At 37.4% G+C, this 19,779-nt stretch overlaps 1 protein-coding gene across 2 annotated transcripts in view; it reads right to left on the reverse strand.

The window, feature by feature from the left end:
- The window catches only part of Trim44 (tripartite motif containing 44), a 113,912-nt gene that overhangs the window by 80,572 nt on the left and 13,561 nt on the right, over positions 1 to 19,779 (reverse strand). For both annotated transcript variants that reach the window (XM_047517065.1, XM_047517064.1), the window contains exon 2: positions 3,852 to 3,929. In XM_047517065.1, coding sequence (XP_047373021.1) covers positions 3,852 to 3,929 — 78 coding nt within the window. The remainder of the gene's footprint in view (positions 1 to 3,851; positions 3,930 to 19,779) is intronic.

A 19,779-nucleotide genomic window follows, 5' to 3' on the forward strand; every position in this document is an offset into this window, starting at 1 on the left:
TAAGCAACTTAGCAAGACCCTGTCTCAAAATAGAAAATAAAAAGGGCTGGGGATATAGCTCAGTAGTAAAACACCCCCAGGTTCAATCCCCAATAAATCACCCCCTTGCAAAAAAAAAAAAAAAAGAAAAAAGAAAAAAGAAAACAAAATGCCTTGTGCAATAGATGTTTCTGAAAGTTTGGGTAGAAAAGAAGTTTTTGTAAACTGAATCATATCAAACATATTTGGATAGTTTGATATTTAAAAGACTAGTTCCTAGTAATCCTTTTTATAAACTAGAGATTGTTATTAAAAGTAATCTTCCACAATGAAGGAGACTGCAGATGCCTGGAGCTATGCCTCCTTTAAAAAGGGCTCACCACAACAACATGTATGCACATGACTTTATCTGGTCCATTATTCAACCATCACTGGCTCTAATTCCTGTGCTTGGATCCACCACTAGTGGTTGAGATTTGATGTTTCCTCCTGTTCCTCTGATTTCGGGTGACTCAGCCTACTTTCAAACCATGGCAAAGGCTTTGATCATCCTCCTAAATCCTGATCAGAACCCCTTTCCCTCTTTTTGTTTTTGCTATTCTTCTGAAAAGAATGGCTTAAAGCAATCCTGTCCTCTTAGGTAGGCTGAGTTGACTTTTCAATCCATTTCCCTTTCCCATTCACTACGCCTTTGCCATCTCTGCTTGATTTGTTTGTTTCATAAGCCTAAATTTTATGTATTTCATTTTCTTGGAAATCAGTCTTATCCAGATTCTGACTACTTGTTGAAAGGAGTTTTTTAAAAAAAATCAAAACAAGAATGAAGGAAAATAGCCAATGTCCAACAAAATGGTCCTCAAAGTATAGTCCCTGAATCAACATCAGCATTGCCTGGGGCTGTGATAGAAATGAAAATTCTTTAGCCAGCTCAGATCAAGGGAATCAAAAACTGTGGGAGTGGGCTCAACACTGTGTTGTAATAAACCCTCTGGGGATTTTTATGCACACTGAATTTTAAGAACCACTGGTCAGGAATAAATGAAAGGTCTGACAAATGTGTAGGATAAAGTGAGGTATCTCAATAAGAAGAATTAAGTCTATATTACTGATACTGAAGAATGTTTAAGATATTATGCATAATGTAAAAAGGAATCACTAAACCATAGGTACAGTATAATCTTTGTAAAAAATTTTTTAAATGGAAAAATGTGTAGAACGTATATACCAAATTGTTAATGTGCTTAACTTGAGGGGAATTAATTTTACTTTTCCTTTAGGAATAGTTGTATATTTTCATCTGTAAGCATATATTGCTTTATAATTTAAAAAAATGTTTTAATCTGGGCATTTACCATTACTCTGGCAAAACTCAAAAGTTAAAAATTAAGTTGGTCCCCAGCAGGTTTTAGTGTCTGGACAAATCAAGCTTTGGGATGCTTTAGGCAATTCTAAAAGAAGTGAGGGAGAGAGAGTGCTCAGACCTCCATGACTCAATCAGTGTTTCTATGTAATGAAGCCACTATGCCAGGAAATGACAGGACATAAAGCCTAAGAGATTCTTCCCTTCTAAATAAGCCAACTCAAAAGGGGTATGGTGGGATGCTAAGGGAAAACAGAACAGACTGAAAACTTAAGGGTTCTCTTAGAAGACATCAATATATTTCTTGGAAAATTTTCTTCATTATAGAAATTATATACTTAAATGACCTATTTTTTACCCTCCTTTCTGATCTGATAGTCACTCTGCAATTAGGTTCATCCTTCTTCAAGCTGACTTAAGTATATATAGCACATATGTGAGAGGCTAAGAAGGGTCTTAAAGGTTGGTTTGTGTATGTACACACATATCCAAGATCAAATCAGGTCCTTAAAATAATCTTTAACTTATGGTGCACGATGGGGGACCTCTGAGGCTTCCACAGATTGCTCTTATTCCCCTACTCAATCATTTCAGCTCTGTTTAGTTGGCCATATGTTCTCATAAAGGAAGCCAGAGCACTTTATCTATATCACCTCTCCCTCTTCATTGGCGTGCTAATATAAGCACCTGAGTGTGGCAGAAACATGAAACAGTTCTCTTCCTCAGCTTAACTGTTCCCTCAGAATTCAGAGAGACATGTAAGAAAAGCTTTCAGTAAACTTTAAAAATTAATTGGCTCAGCTGAGTGTGGTGGCACATGGCTGTAATCCCAGCAGCTCGGGAGGCTAAGGTAGGAGGATCACAAGTTCAAAGTCAGCCTCAGCAACTTGGCAAGGCCCTAAGCAACTCAGTGAGACCCTGTCTCAAAACATAAAAAAGGGTTGGGGATGTGGCTCAGTGGTAAAGAGCCCCTAGGTTCAATCCCTGGTCTCAAAAAAAAAAAAAAAAAAAGAAAAAAAATTAATTGCTTCACTACACTGAAAAAAAAACAAAACTATTTAGACTACTGGTCCTTCTATTCTGAGTTAGGAGAGTTGATAAAGAGTACTTCAGTTTTTCTCTGTCAAAATATTCACTACCTCCAGAATCCTAACTATGCCAAAAGACAAAAGACAGTATTTTGCCCCAATACTTTCAATGGAATATGAAGAGAGAATTATTTTGTAGATTGGTGGCTGCAGCTGTTTTTTGAAAAGCCTGTCACTGTTTTCTGTCTCATATCATGTTTCAGCTTAGAAAAAAAGGCACGGTGTTATTAAATAATAGAAAAGAGACAAAAGCCAGTGCTTAGTTTGTGGCATATCATAAAAGAAATAATACAAGCCCTGGAGTCAGAATTTGAACCCCACCTCTACATCATAACACATTTGGGGCAAATGACTCTACCTCTGTAAGCCTTGGTGTCCTTATCGATAAAATAGGGATAATAAACTATTTTACGGGGTTGTTGCACTAATCAAAAGTATGTAAAGGAAAGAGGAATGAGAAATTAGTGTTTAATGGGTAAAGAGTTTCAGTTTGGGATACTTAAAAGATAACACGGATATTCAATGGTGATGGCTGCATAACAATGTAAATGTACTTAATGCCACTGAACTGTATACTTAAAATGATTAAAAATTTGTTATGTATATTTTACAATGATTATGTAAGTCACCTAGCACACTCTCAGTAGGTGCTCAAGAAATGCTAGTCTCTTTCCCTTTATAAGGAATTTGGGGGGGTGGTACGAAGGAGATAGGCAAAGTAAAATAAAACTAGGATCCTTTCCTGCTTAATTGTGAGAGACTTTGAGTCTCAGGCAGTGCCCAGTTGATCCCAATACCAGGCAGTGACACATTAGGTGTCTCAGCAGGAAGGAGAAAGGAGTCTGTATTAGTCATAATCCCTGCACCACATTCAGTTCCCAGTCCACCTCCACCCTGATACAGCAAATCCTCCAGCCACACCACCTCAAAAAACAAAAAAACAAAAAACTAGACACTTAAACCATTTCCCAGACTAGGCTCCAGGTCATAAGAACAAAAGCATGCTCTGTGGCAGCTGGCTCCTGTAAGTGAGGCGAGAGACTAGACTTTAGTACTGAACACCAACTGGATGGGTCTGGATCCTATTCTAGTCCCAAGCATTATGCTGATCAGAATCTCAGATGCCTTCAGCTGGATTTATGGACACAGAGGGCAGAAATCTCAAAGGCTAAGTAAAGAAATATTAAAAATGCACTTCTCTACAGTTCAGGGAAAACAATTAATGATTATGTATTGTAAGTCATAAAATAAGGGAGAAAACAGATGACATTTCTCCAAGGATATCAGAACACTGGTTTTGATGGGTAGGCTTAATTAGATCTTAAAGTAATGTTCACAGAGATGATCATTAACATTCCTCAAACTTAGCTCAAGGAGAACAAAATGCTTGGGGTACCAACACCCAATTTCAAAACAGTACTTACTTTAGGATCTGAGCTCTTGAACTTTAACCTTTCCACCAACTCTATCATGGCTGCCTTCAGTCCACCTGAGTCTTTGCTCTAGAAGAAACAAAAGTCAAGGGTCACTAGAAAGCATTTTGTTGTTCTCTTAAACACAAACACAATTTCAGAGGACAATGAAATGGAAAGCAATTTTTTCGTATCATCCAAGAGAACTGAATGACTTAAGGACAGCTGCACTGCACTGACCCTTTTCCCCTTCTCTACAGACAAAGGAGGTTTAGGACATAAATGCCCAGTGACCTGAAAAAACTACTGGAATGAAAATTAAATGCAACTTGTACAGGCTGACTCACTACTTCATCTCAGACTCAACTGTGCTGGTGTTCACTGAAGGCCAAGGCCCTGCAAAAGAAATTTCCATCTTACGGCCTACTGATTCTTTACTTTAAACTTTCATGTATCAGAAACAGAACTATGCAATATTAAATATTCTTATAAAAATAATAGGGATGAAAACCACTGAAAACAGAATTACAGTGTGCTGGTTAACAGCACTAGGTTGTTTTTTTTTTATATTGTAAACAAATGGGGTACATGTTGTTTCTGTTTGTACATGGAGTAAAGGCATAACATTTGTGTAATCATAAATTTACATAGGGTAATGTTGTTGATTCATTCTGTTATTTTTTCCCTTCCCCCCCACCCCTCCCACCCCTCTTTTCCCTCTATACAGTCCTTCCTTAGCACAAGGTTTTTGAGTCAGACAAACAGGGTTTCAAATCTGAGTTCTATCAATGACTAACCTAAGGGAAATTATTGAATTTCTTGAAATCATCTGCTTCTAAAAAACTCGGGAAATAAACAGGCCATTATGAGGCTTAACTGAACTAGTGTTTGCACAGTATGTGGCACATAGTAAGTGCTCCAAATGTCACCTGTTGTTATTAGAGTTTCATGATTTTAGAGTAGTATAATACAACAGAAAAGTAATAAGAGCCCCCAAAGGTAAGCCTTTATGCAATTTTAAATTTTCTAGTGGCTACAATTTAAAAAAAAAATGAAACTAATTTTAATATATTTAACTTAACTCAGTATGTCTAAAATATTATTATTTGTACCATTTAATTTCAATATGAGATATTACATATTTTTTTCACACTAAATCTTTGAAACCTAGTGTTTTTTCACACTTATAGCCCAATTCAACTTGGATTGGCCACATTTCAAGTACTCCAAAGCTACACATGGCTAGTGACTATTGTGTTGGTCAACCCAGATTTAGAGTTCAGACTGTCGAGCCCCACTGCCAAATTCAAATCCCACTAGCTATGTGACCTTAGGTACATCACTTAAGTCTCCTTGTGTCTCTTTCTTTATCTGTACAATGGAGCTAACTACAGTAGTACCTATTTCATGGGTTTGTAGTAAGATTAAATGAGTTAATATATGTCAAAATTCCTGGCACAGGGTGAACACAATATGAGTATGAGAAAGCTTTATTATTACTATTTGTCTCCCTCATGATGTTTTAAGTTCTTTAATGGTAAGAACTACATCTTTTATACCTCTGTATCTCTTGTGCCCACCATAGAAGGCACTGGAAGAAGTCTGTTGCACAAATGAACAAATGTAACCTTAAGACATGAATGTGTACTAATAGTAGAATGTGTGTGCCTGTGTGCATATGTACCACAATCTGTAATTTTAAGAACTAGTCTATTTTCTTATCAAAACAATTCTGTTACACAGGGTATGACCACTCATTTTACCAGTGAAGAAACGGAAGCATAAAGAAGTAAGATGAAGAAGTAAGATGAGTCAGGTGTGGTGACACACATCTGTAGCCCCAGCTACTTGGGAGGCTGAAGCAGGAGGATCCCACGTTCAAGCTCGGCAAGTTAGCACCTTTGTCTTAAAAAAAAAAAAAAAAAAAAAACCCTAAACCAAAAGGCTGAGGATGTAGCTCTGTGGCAGACTCCTGAGTTTGATCCCCAACACCACAGAAAAAAAGGCTGGGGGATGGGCAGGGCTGAAGATATAGCTCAGTGTTAGAGCACTTGCCTAGCTTCTGCAAGGAGCTGGGTTTGAGCCCCGGTACCATGAAAAAAAAAATAATAATAATAAAAATAAAAGATTACTGATTGTCATTTTTATAGGGGAAGGGACAATAATAAACGCCACAGCTATCTCTTACTCAAAATTGGCCTCTGCATCAGTGATTGATGAGATTTATAGAACTAATTTCAGTTGCTCCAAAACAGGAAATTCTTTGTAAGATCCATTGTAAGAATTAAAATACACTAAACATTAAACCTTTTCCCCTTCAATCTACTTCTCCCCCTCAACTCTACATATGAAAGTAAAAGTCCAATATAACATGATTATGACCAATATCTGCTTTAGATATGCTTTCTGAACACAAATCACATTTCTAATCTAGCTACGGATCTAAATTTTAATTTCTACTTTTTAAAATGTTTATAACTCCCCTAATTACTACAATCACTTAAGGCTTCAATCTTTGTGGTCTCAAAACAAGACAGCTGGGAAAAGGAATCTAGAGGTCACATACCAGAGAGTAAGTGAGATCTGAAGTACCTAAAAAAGAGTTAAGTTGCCAGACACAATCCTGCTTCTACCAGATGATCAGACAATAAAGCCTGTCTGGTGATATCATTCCTCTACGCTGCTTCTCATTGGCTGAACAAGCAGGTCATTTGTCCCCAGAAAGCTCTCTTTCACCCCATCCCAGCTGCCAGCACCCATTTTAAGCTCTTCAGCAAAAGCCTAATGTGTTATGACTTTCTACATGGCTCTAGAAAACAGAAAGGAATGCAGCAAACTGGGTCTTGAACCCTTCAACAAAGAAACAACTACAGAAGGAATCCCTAGAGAAACAGACAGCCTATTTTCAGGCAGATGTGCCTTGTACAGAAAGATATGGGAGACTTTCACCTTCTTTCATAAAAACGCAGTGTGTCAGCAGAATCCTTACTCCTTTCCACAGAGCACACGAAGTTCGAAGCTCATCTACTTGGGAGAGACAGACAAGGCACCTGAAGAGAGCTTCCCATCAGGAAATTCATTCATTTGCCTCCCCAGCTGACTCTGAGAATTATTCTCAAAGATTAATTGGGCTCTATGTTGAGACTGCTATACTATACTCAACCTCTAAATGAGTGATGAAGAATACCTTCCCCAATGACTTTTTAAAAATCCATTAAAAAAGCAGTTGGTCAAAAAAGAGAAAGGCTCTTCTAAGCAGACCTGACCCTGACAGCTGCAGAGCTGGTACAAGAGTCTAAGTGGAGTATGATGCCCAAATCCACCCCGCAACCCCTGCTTTCTCCCATACTCCAGTCCCTTCGTGTACCCCAAGGAGCCTTGTACACAGATTCAATGCTAGTGTCCAAGTTCTGAGAATACACCTCTCAAGCAGCCCCTTTGGCCACACCTGAAACCTAGGGGTATATATATGTCAGGGGTGGAATTCAATGTCTTTGGTTCATCTGCAAGCAGAAGAACACAGGAAGAGACTCCACAGGGCTCTAGAGCAGGCTCAGAACATTTTATCAGGTAATTCTTGGGTCTTGGGTACTTGGAGAATAGTCTAGAAGGTGACAAGCATGGTCAAAGGAGGGGACTTCAAAAGCATGGAACACAGAGCATGGTCTAAGGGTGGCATCTGAGTATGAGTATCAATCTTGAAGCAAGCATGATGATTATTAGAGAAGAAGTGGGACTCTCCTGATATCCACACTGCACTTCAACCACCAATGCATTCCAAGAACACAAGAGTTCAATGTGAACATACCTTGTTTATATACTACTTTTCTCCCCCAAAAAAGTACAGAAATAAAGAGGCAAGTACCAGGCTGTAACACTCACCCCTCAGGATTTGATCAATGTGTAGAAGTGTGAAAGTCTTCACAAAAGCCAGCTTCTAGAAATGAGTCATGATAAACCAAAGAAAGAACAAAATGCCTGAAGTTATTCTTTACTCTCCAAACTTATTCACATGCTCTTTCATTGGTATTTCACAATAACTCTAAAATACAGTGTATTTTCATTTTACAGCTGAGAAAAATACTAGGTAGGAAAATCACAGAGCTCATACACCCTTTAATTAGCATTTTATAATAACACAATAAAAGGAGATAGTGAATTCTCAGTTTACAATGGAGAAAAATGGTTTGTGGAAGTCATATGATGGTCCCCCAAATCAAGAAAACCTTCAACAAAAAAACCAGGATCAGAAAGATGAAAAATGAAAAAATGTATAACATGTACACAGAAGAGATTAATATCAAGAATATTTTTTTAAAGTAAGGAATTCCTGGCAGTGTAGCGTACTCCGGCACGCAAGCAGCTTCAGGGACCAGGATAGGGCAGCCAGAGACTTCCCCAAGCAGCCTGGACCCCTGGGGTGGAAGGTGCCTTTCAAGGCTAGCTTCTCGGAGCAGACCGCCCAGTGAGAGGCTTTCTATGTAGAGCCAGCCACAAGTCCCCGAACCAACGGAGAGCTTCGATCCGCAAGCAGCCTCTGGGATCAGGGCAGGGCAGCCAGAGACCTCTTCAGACGGCTCTGCCCACTCCGGCCGCAGGCTCTTTCCACGGGGCGATCCAAGATGGCGGCCTAGAGGGTGACTGCATCCCCAGTCACTCCAGAACCCTGGAGTTAAGAAGGGGAGGCATTGAGAGACTCGGACTGAAATAGAGCCACGGGTGAGTCTGCCCACTGGGTAAAGCTCGGCCCAGGTGGCAGGCACAGCTAGGGGTGGCTTATCAGAGCAGGGCAGGGCAGCTAGAGTCTTCCCCAGGTAGCCTTCCACACTCTGGCGGTGGGCTCCTCCCACACGGCCAGCTGCACGGTGCAGGCCCCCAGTGAGAGCCTTTCCGCACAGAGCCAGCTCCAAACCCTGGAACCAGTAGGGGGCTAGGGGCAGCTTTCTTCAGATGCACTGCATTATCAAATTCCTCCAAGACATCAGGCTACTGAAGGCTGGGAGGTGATACACTGGAAATCTACCGGGACACTATAAGCCAATAGCGGAAATCTGCAATATCTCAGGGTCCCACTGACAGCTGACCAATATGAGAAAACAAGGGAAGAAAATGTCCCAAACAAACCTAGATACTACATCAATAAAACCCAATGACAGCACAGCAAAAGAAATGTCAGAAAGGGAGTTCAGAATGTACGTAATTAAAACGATCAGGGAAGCAAATGAGGAGATGAAAAAGCAAATGCAGGCACTGAAGGAGGAGATGAAAGAGCAAATGCAGGCATTAAATGATCGCACCAATCAACAGTTAAAAGAACAAATACGGGAAGCAAGAGATCATTTCAATAAAGAGTTAGAGATACTGAAAAAAAAGCAAACTGAAATACTTGAAATGAAGGAAACAATAAACCAAGTTAAAACTCCATAGAAAGCATAACCAATAGGATAGAACACCTGGAAGACAGAACCTCAGACATTGAAGACAAATTATTTAATCTTGAAAACAAAGTTGGCCAAACAGAGAAGATGGTAAGAAATCATGAACAGAATCTACAAGAATTATGGGATATCATGAAAAGGCCAAATTTAAGAAATTATTGGGATTGAGGAAGGCTTAGAGAAACAAACCAAAGGAATGAACAATCTATTCAATGAAATAATATCAGAAAATTTCCCAAATCTGAAGAATGAAATGGAAAATCAAGTACAAGAGGCTTATAGGACTCCAAATATACAAAATTATAACAGACCCACACCAAGGCACATTATTATGAAAATACCTAACATACAAAATAAAGACAATTTTAAAGACCATGAGAGAAAAGAATCAAATTACATTCAGAGGGAAACCAATAAGAATATCAGCAGATTTTTCAATCCAAACCCTAAAAGCTAGAAGGGCCTGGAACAACATTTACCAAGCCCTAAAAGAAAATGGATGCCAACCAAGAATCTTATACCCAGCAAAACTTACTTTCAGATTTGACGACCAAATAAAATCCTTCCATGATAAACAAAAGCTAAAGGAATTTACAAAAAGAAAGCCGGCATTACAGAACATTCTCAGCAAAATATTCCATGAGGAAGAGATGAAAAACAACAATGCAAATCAGCAACAAGAGGCGCTAGCCTAAAGGAATAGCCAAATAAAGGAGAAACCAAATCATGTCAAAAACAAATATAAAGTCAATTGACTGGGAATACAAATCATATCACAATAATAACCCTGAATGTTAATGGCCTGAACTCATCAATCAAAAGACACAGACTGGCAGATTGGATTAAAAAGAAAAATCCAACAATATGCTGCCTCCAAGAGACTTATCTCATAGAAAGAGATACTTATAGACTAAAGGTGAAAGGATGGGGAAAAACATACCATGCACACGGACACAGCAAAAAAGCTGGAGTATCCATCCTCATTTCAGATAATGTGGACTTCAAACCAAAACTAGTCAGAAGGGATAAAGAAGGACATTACATGCTGCTTAAGGGAAGCATAAATCAGCAAGACATAACAATCATAAATATCTATGCCCCGAACATTGGCTCATCCACGTACGTCAAACAAATCCTTCTCAATTCCAGAAACCAAATAGACCACAACACAATAATACTAGGCGATTTTAACACACCTCTCTCACCACTGGATAGATTGTCCAAACAAAAACTGAATAAAGAAACTATAGATCTCAACAACACAATCAACAATTTAGACTTAACGGACATATATAGAATATACCATCCAACAAAGAACGAATACACTTTCTTCTCAGCAGCACATGGATCCTTCTCTAAAACAGACCATATTTTATGCCACAAATCTACTGTTAGCAAATACAAGAAGATAGAGATACTACCTTGTACTCTATCAGATCATAATGGATTGAAATTAGAAATAAATGACAGAATAAAAAACAGAAACTTCTCCAATACCTGGAGATTAAATAATACACTATTATATGATGAATGGATAACAGAAGACATCAGGAGGGATATAAAAAAATTCTTAGAAGTAAACAAGAACAAAGACACATCATATCAAAATCTCTGGGACACTATGAAAGCAGTACTTAGAGGAAGATTTATTTCATGGGACGCATTCAAAAAAAGAAGTAGAAATCAACAAATAAACGACTTAACACTACAGCTCAAAGCGCTAGAAAAAGAAGAGCAGACCAATACCAAAAGTAGTAGAAGACAGGAAATAGTTAAAATCAGAGCCGAAATCAACGAAATCGAAACAAAAGAAACAATTGGAAAAATTAACAAAATAAATAGTTGGTTCTTTGAAAATATAAATAAAATTGATAAACCCTTAGCCACACTAACAAAGAGAAAGAGGGAGAAAACTCAAATTACTAAAATTCGGAATGAACAAGGAAACATCACAACAGACACGAGTGAAATACAAAACATAATTAGCAGCTATTTCGAAAATCTATGCTCCAACAAAACAGAAAACCTCGAAGACATCAACAAATTTCTAGAGACATATGAATTACCTAAACTGAACGAGGAGGACATACACAACTTAAATAAACCAATTTCAAGCAATGAAATAGAAGAGGTCATCAAAAGCCTACCAACAAAGAAAAGTCCAGGACCAGATGGGTTCTCAGCCGAGTTCTACAAAACCTTTAAAGAAGAGCTCATTCCAATACTCCTCAAACTATTCCATGAAATAGAAGAGGAGGGAACCCTCCCAAACTCGTTCTATGAAGCCAATATCACCTTGATACCTAAACCAGACAGAGACACATCGAGGAAAGAAAATTTCAGACCAATATCCTTAATGAACATCAACGTAAAAATTCTCAACAAAATTTTAGCAAATCGCATACAAATATATATTAAAAAGATAGCGCACCACGATCAAGTGGGTTTTATCTCAGGGATGCAAGATTGGTTCAACATTCGGAAATCAATAAATGTCATTCACCATATCAACAGACTTAAAGTTAAGAATCACATGATTATTTCAATAGATGCAGAAAAAGCATTCGATAAAATACAGCATCCCTTCATGCTCAAAACACTAGAAAAAATTGGGGTAGTGGGAACATTCCTTAACATTATAAAGGCCATCTACGCTAAGCCCATGGCTAATATCATTCTTAATGGTGAAAAACTGAAAGCGTTCCCCCTAAAAACTGGAACAAGGCAGGGATGCCCTCTTTCACCACTTCTATTCAACATCGTCCTTGAGACTCTAGCCAGAGCAATTAGACAAACCAAAGAAATTAAAGGGATACGAATAGGAAAAGAAGAACTCAAACTATCCCTGTTCACTGATGACATGATTATATATTTAGAGGAACCTGGAAATTCCACCAGAAAACTTTTAGAACTCATAAGTGAATTCAGTAAAGTAGCAGGTTACAAGATCAATGCTCATAAATCCAATGCATTTTTATACATAAGTGATGAATCTTCAGAAAGAGAAATTAGGAAAACTACCCCATTCACAATAGCATCGAAAAAAATAAAATACTTGGGAATCAATCTCACAAAAGAGGTGAAAGACCTCTACAATGAGAACTACAGAACACTAAAGAAAGAAATTAAAGAAAACCTTAGAAGATGGAAACATCTCCCATGTTCCTGGATAGGTAGAATTAATCGTCAAAATGGCTATACTACCTAAAGTGCTATACAGATTCAATGCAATTCCAATTAAAATCCCAATGATGTACCTTGCAGAAATAGAGCAAGCAATTATGAAATTCATCTGGATGAATAAAAAACCTAGAATAGCTAAAGCAATCCTAAGTAGCAAGAACGAAGCAGGGGGTATTGCAATACCAGATCTTCAACTCTACTACAAAGCAATAGTAACAAAAACGGCATGGTATTGGTACCAAAATAGACAGGTAGATCAATGGTACAGAATAGGGGACATGGACACAAACCCAAATAAATACAATTTTCTCATACTAGACAAAGGTTCCAAAAATATGCAATGGAGAAAAGATAGCCTCTTCAACAAATGGTGCTGGGAAAACTGGAAAACCATATACAATAGAATGAAATTAAACCCCTATCTCTCACCCTACACAAAACTCAACTCAAAATGGATCAAGGACCTCAGAATCAGACCAGAGACCCTGCATCTTATAGAAGAAAAAGTAGGTCCAAATCTTCAACTTGTTGGCTTAGGATCAGACTTCCTTAACAGGACTCCCATAGCACAAGAAATAAAAGCAAGAATCAACAACTGGGATAGATTCAAACTAAAAAGCTTTCTCTCAGCAAAGGAAACTATCAGCAATGTGAAGAGAGAGCCTACAGAGTGGGAGAATATCTTTGTCAACCATACTTCAGATAGAGCGCTAATTTCCAGAATCTATAAAGAACTCAAAAAACTCTACACCAAGAATACAAATAATCCAATCAACAAATGGGCTAAGGAAATGAACAGACACTTCACAGAAGAAGATGTACAAGTAATCAACAGATATATGAAAAAATGTTCAACATCCCTAGTAATAAGGGAAATGCAAATCAAAACTACCCTAAGATTTCATCTCACCCCAATTAGAATGGCGATTATCAAGAATACAAGCAACAATAGGTGTTGGCAAGGATGTGGTGAAAAAGGAACACTCATACATTGCTGGTGGGGTTGCAAATTAGTGCAGCCACTCTGGAAAGCAGTGTGGAGATTCCTCAGAAAGCTTGGAATGGAAACAGCATTTGACCCAGCTACCCGACTCCTTGGCCTATACCCAAAGGACTTAAAATCAGCATACTACAGAGATACAGCCACATCAATGTTCATTGCTGCTCAATTCACCATAGCCAGATTGTGGAACCAACCTAGATGCCCTTCAGTTGATGAATGGATAAAGAAACTGTGGCATATATATACAATGGAATATTACTCCGCAATGAAGAATGATAAAATTATGGCATTTGCAGGCAAATGGATGAAATTGGAGAATATCATGCTAAGTGAGATAAGCCAATCTCAAAAAACTAAAGGACGAATGATCTCGCTGATAAGCAGATGAGGACATATAATGGGGGGTAGGAGGGGTTAGCATTAGGTTTAGGGTTAGGTTTAGGGTTAGGGATAAGGAGAGTGGTAAGAATGAAGGAAAGAAGGACTGTATAGAGGGAAAAGAGGGTGGGAGGGGTGGGGGGGGAGGGAAAAAAAAAATCAAACATCATTGCCCTATGTAAACGTATGATTACACAAATGGTATGCCTTGACTCTATGTACAAATAGAGAAACAACATATAACCCATTTGTAAACAATAATAAAAAAAAAAAAAAAAGGAATTCCTGTAAGTCAGTGGAAAAAAAAAAAAAAAAAAAGACAAGCCCAAAAGAAATCCCAACAGAGGGCATGGATGTAGAAGAAATGTGAAATGACTAATAAATATATTCAAAGATGTTTAGACTTACTCATAATTAAGATATCATTTCTTACCCATCAGACTGAAAAAAATGTACTTTAATACCAGCAAGTGTTAAGAGGCTTATGGGAAACTGAGGGCTTCCACATGTTGCTGACTAAAATGTAAAATGGAAACGCTACTCTGAAATCACATGACTAGCAAGTCTACTTCTCCTTTCTTCTTCAGAAATTCTAGTACATATCTCAAGGGGGCATGCACAAAAATATTTATTCAGCATTAATTGTAATACTGAAAACTGTAAACGCCCTAATCATTCATCCATAGTGAATGACTACATAAACTATGGAATTAACCAACTAAGGAATACCTCCATAGCAAATAAAAGGAATAAAGTAGATGCATACGAACAGCAAGAAATACTGTGAAATTAAAATTGCAAAATGATATTCATAATAAGTACACATTTTCTATAGGTGATGTATGTATGTAAAAGAAAAATAATAACTACTGGGATTGTTATTAGAGGTAGTAGAACAGGGTTTTAGATTTAGCTCAATGTATTCCTATTAGTTGTATAATTAAAGATTTAATATCCAAAAAAAAAAAAAAAAAAAAAAAGGCAGGCAGGAAGACCAAGAAAGGAAGGAAGGAAAGGAGAATCTAGGGCTCATGTTTCAAATGTCTCTTCTAAACAGTGCCTAAACATAAATAGTAGGGTCTGTTCCTTTTACACTGCTAACATGAACCATCAGGTACAAAAAAAGGGTTCTGTATCTGATGTTTATGCATGGATTTGGGGGGGAGGCTAAAATTCCCAAAATTATATGAAAAAACTGTGCTGTACATGCACTTTTTTAAGGAAACTGATGTGGGCTTTCCTCAGATTTCCAAAAAAGTTTAACTTTTCTAGTGTAATGTGCATTGCACAAAGAAAAAGGAGACCCAAGTTCTATTTCCTTGTACTGCCATTAACCGCAATGTTAAGTTTGGGAAAATCATTCTGTATCTCTGGGTTTTTATTTCTCCATCTGTAAATAAGGAAGATGGAACATACCAGAAGCTACAAATTCAAAGCCTGCAATCTACAGAACTATTTTCTTTAGCTTTTAGAGTGTTATTCTATACATTACACTGGGAATTTTAAATTAGCTTTAAAAATCAGAAGATAGGACATAACAATAAAGATCTTTAACTTCTTTTGAAAATCTAAAGGGTATAATTATACCAGGTTACCATTCTCAGACAGTAGAAATCAGCTGAAGCAAAATGGCAGCTAATCACTTAAGGCAAAGCAAGCTCTCTCTCCAGTTACACTGACTTGCTTCTCTCATTTAATTACCTTACTGGAGTCATTCTAGTCTAACATCAAAAAACAGTTGGGCACCAAAAGAAAAGTCATGTGTCAGCAGTAAAGAAAACTTAAGTTACATAGGACCTAAACTGGCTTCTAAATATTGAATTCTATATTATAAAGTTGGGCTCAGAAAGAATACTGGCTGTCTGTTTTGGGTTTTATTTTGTTTGTTCCCCTACTGGTCTTGTGTTGATATCATCATACTTTGAAAAAATATGTCAAGTCAACTTTCTGCCATTTTTATAAAAAGAAGCAGAGAAAAAGGATCAGAAGATGAAATACAAATGTCTTCCTAAGGATTCAAATCAGAAAGGCAAGTTTTGTTAGAAGTAAATATAACCAATCAGGTGCGGTGACACACGCCTGTAATCTCAGCAGTTCAGGAGGCTGAGGCAGGAGGATCACAAGTTCAAAGTCAGTCTCAGCAAAAGTGAAGTGCTAAGTACCTCAGTGAGACCCAGTCTCTAAATAAAATATGAAAAAGGGCTGGGGATGTGGCTCAGTGGTCAAGTGCCCCTGAGTTCAATCCCTGGTACCCCCCAAAAAAGTAAATATACCCAATTTTAATATCACCATCCCACATATGAAATTCTTTACTACCATCTTCTTTATATTATTTCAGTTTTCAACTCCAAACGCACCCCACTGGACAACTAACTACCTTTGGTTGCTCAGACCCAAAATCATTCTCGGGTCTGAGAAAATCCATCATCAAATCTTTTTACATCCAACTCTAAAATACATGACATATATGCCACATCTAACTGTTCACCATCTCTACCTCTCCCCACCAATACAAATAGTAATATTACACCCATTAATTGTATGCTGTAGTCCATTCGCCTCACAAAAATTGAATGAAGTTTTAGGAACATAAATCAGATAATTCATTTCCTTGCTTAAATAGTATAAGGCTACTCTGAATAAAACCCAACATCCTCAAATGACTTACCTGGTAACCAGATCTTGTTTATTCCTCACCCACCTCCACCCTGCCCTTATTCCTGTACTCCAGCCCTTCTTTCTGCTACCATCTCAGGGTCTTAAACTTGCTATTCCTTCCTCTTGGACCACTGTGCCCCTAAATCTTCCTGTCACCAGCCAGGTCACTCCTTCAGAGCAATCCATCTCAGATCCTTAAACAGCCTTCCTTTCACTCCCTCATTCTAGTCACTCCATCTTCCTCCCCAGTTTATTTACTACATGTAGCATTATTTGAAACCTTTCTTATTTAGATTGCTTATTGTCTGTTTTGTACATAGAATATAAATTCTATGAGACCAGGTACTTAGAATTAATTGTTTGATTCTCTTTGCTGAAAACACTTCAAGTGGCATTTTTTTTTCTATTTTTAATTTTAGCATATTTGCTAAGTTATGGAACTAGCATCATAATTCAGTTTTGAACAGTCTCATTACCCCAGTAAGATTCTTTGAACCCACATAAAATTAATAGGCATTTCTACCTGCAATTTCAAATAATCTCTAATCTCATTTTCTGCCTCTATGGATTTACATTTTCTATACATTTCACATAAATGGAATCATACACTACATGGTCTTTTAAGTTTGGTTTCTTTCTCTTCACATAATATTTTTAAAATTCACCCAGGTTTTATCCTGTATTAGTATTTCATTCCTTTTATGGCTGAATCATATTTCATTGTATACCACATTTTTTTTTCTTTTTTCCCCATTCACCAGTTGATGAACATTTAGATTGTTTACACAGTCTGGTGTAAGACAAGGTCACCAAATGGCCTTGGTGACTTGACTAACCCCTTTTCTTGCTTACAGTTCTCAGAGTTAACTACAGAAAATGCTAGAAATGTGACATCCTGAGGTAAGTAGGCTCCATTCTTGTTCCTCCTAGACAGAAAGTACTGCATCTCTTCAGTTGAGTGAGTCAAGTTTCCTCCAGGTACAAAACCCCAGATGGCATGTGATCTCAGGGTCCCTCAGCTGTAGTACAGTATGAGGCATGTAGAGATGAGACTGTAGGCCTTCTGTGTTACTCCTGAGCCTTGCAGGACCAGCTTTTACCTGACACATTGCAAGCCTTCAATAAATATGTTGAATAAGTAAAGAGCTAAAAAAATTTTTTTAAATGTCATTAACTTCAAGTAACATGTAAACATACCTTAATAAATACTATATGTCAAAAAATTATGGTAAAAATTAAGTCAAATAATGTGTAAAAAAGTTTATAGTATCAGCTAGATACAGTGGTGCATGTCTGTAATCCCAGGAGCTTGGGGGGATCACAAGTTCAAAGCCAGATTCAGCATTTAGTGATGCACTAAACAACTTAGCAAGACGCTGTCTCAAAATAAAAAAGAAAAGGAGCTGGAAATTTTGGCTCAGTTTTTGGTTAAACATCTCTGGTTCAATCTCTGGTGCAAAAAAAAAAGTAAAAAAAAAAAGTAAAAAGGTTTAACAGTATAGAAGCTAGAAAATGCTAAGTTCTCAATAAATTGTGGTAATTGTTATTGTTATTATTAATTGAATAATGATATATCATGACTACTAAGTATCAGTTTAGTGTACTAAGCTAAAAAAGCAATGAATACAAAAAAATGAACAAAACCATTTGTTAATAATCAAAATACACTGCAGAATAGCTAGGAAAAAATCTTCAAAGAAATGGGAAAAAATCATTTTGGAATATTTACATACAAAATGCCTTCATATAGCTAGTAAACATCAGGAGAAATGTGTCAGTGCAACTTAGCTTACTGTGAGTGGCAATAATTGAGAGTACAGGCAAATGAGATGGTAGAAAAAATATGTACTTCAAAGTCACCCCTGGATTCAAATCCTAGTCTAGCTGGATAACACCCAGCCAAACTTAACCTTTTTATTAGTTTCCTCATCTATAAAATGGGAGTCATAACATCACAGCTTAGTTAGTATGGAGTTATACTGAGAATCAAATTAAATAATGTATGGAAAGCAACTGGTCTCAAACTGCTCAATAAATGACAGCTATTATTTTTTCTCATCTCTAGAACATTCTCAAAATTCAACAGAAAAGTTTCTACTTGTCTCTTAGTTTTATAACCTCAGCCAAAGGTAAGCATTTTCATTCCTCACACACATGAAGTCAAAATCTACCACTCAATACAGGTTATACCCTGCCAGGGTTCACTGGAACTAAAGTACAAAGAGTTGAAGAATAAAGGTGCCTGTAATAAACTTACCCTTACCTCTCTTCTTAACTGCCATGGGAGAGAAAGTAGAGGATACTTTCTAACCCAAAAGTGGAGAGTAAATTACCCTGTCTCCCATAGTCTTCTATAAAAATTTCTCACAGTTCAACATGTAAAACAAAATCTAAACAGGACAACCAGCTAGACTTGTGAACCTAAAATTAGACTTACCAGCTGTGTTTTGTTTAGCTAACGCATATGGCACCAGCAGGACACTGAAATATATAGGAGCCTCTTCTCTGAAGATGAGTTTTTCAACAGCCTATCAACTCACTAGATTAAAGCAGGCAGAAGGAGCAGAAGGAGAGGGGGTTGAACAGTTTTCACCCAAAGAAACTTGGTGTCCAGAACATCTACTGCTGCCAGATTAACTTGTACAGAACTGAACACAGAATAGAACTTTAGATGGCTCATTAATGGTAATAAAAATAAGAGCCACCAATTGCTGAGGGTTTGTTATATTGTAGGCGCTGTGTTAGGCTCCTTACAAGATCTGTGATCTTGTTTCTCCTCACTATAAACCACTCGTGAGAAGCAACTATGCCCATATTATAGAAGAAGAAACCATAACTCAGAGGTCAACTGAATGGCCCAACATGACACAGCTAGGAGGTACAAGTGCCAGGAATCAAACTCACAGACTGTAAAGCCAACTGGAGCAAAGACCTTTTTCTTAGTAGTAGAACCTGTTTTTAGCTGGACATACTGGCCTAAAGAAATGACTATTTTCCAGCCTCCCCTGCAACTTCTCAAGCTTTACTTCTGAAACTGAAGTTAACTCTCTTACAGTTTGGACATATTACAATGGATGTTTTCTATGATAATATTATTGAAGTTTAAAAACAAATTATTACCTGATCTAAAACTACCTGATCTAGCACATCTGGAGTTTAATACATAATTAAATGTTCAATAAAAATTATCTAGCAGAAACTGCTGGAGAGCTCCCTTTAAAAAGAGGTGTGTGCCCTTCACTTTTCTGTCTTGGAAATACTGGCTGTACCCTGGTCCCTA

The sequence above is a fragment of the Sciurus carolinensis genome, chromosome 11 (genome assembly GCF_902686445.1).
Source record: "Sciurus carolinensis chromosome 11, mSciCar1.2, whole genome shotgun sequence".
Taxonomy (NCBI): domain Eukaryota; kingdom Metazoa; phylum Chordata; class Mammalia; order Rodentia; family Sciuridae; genus Sciurus; species Sciurus carolinensis.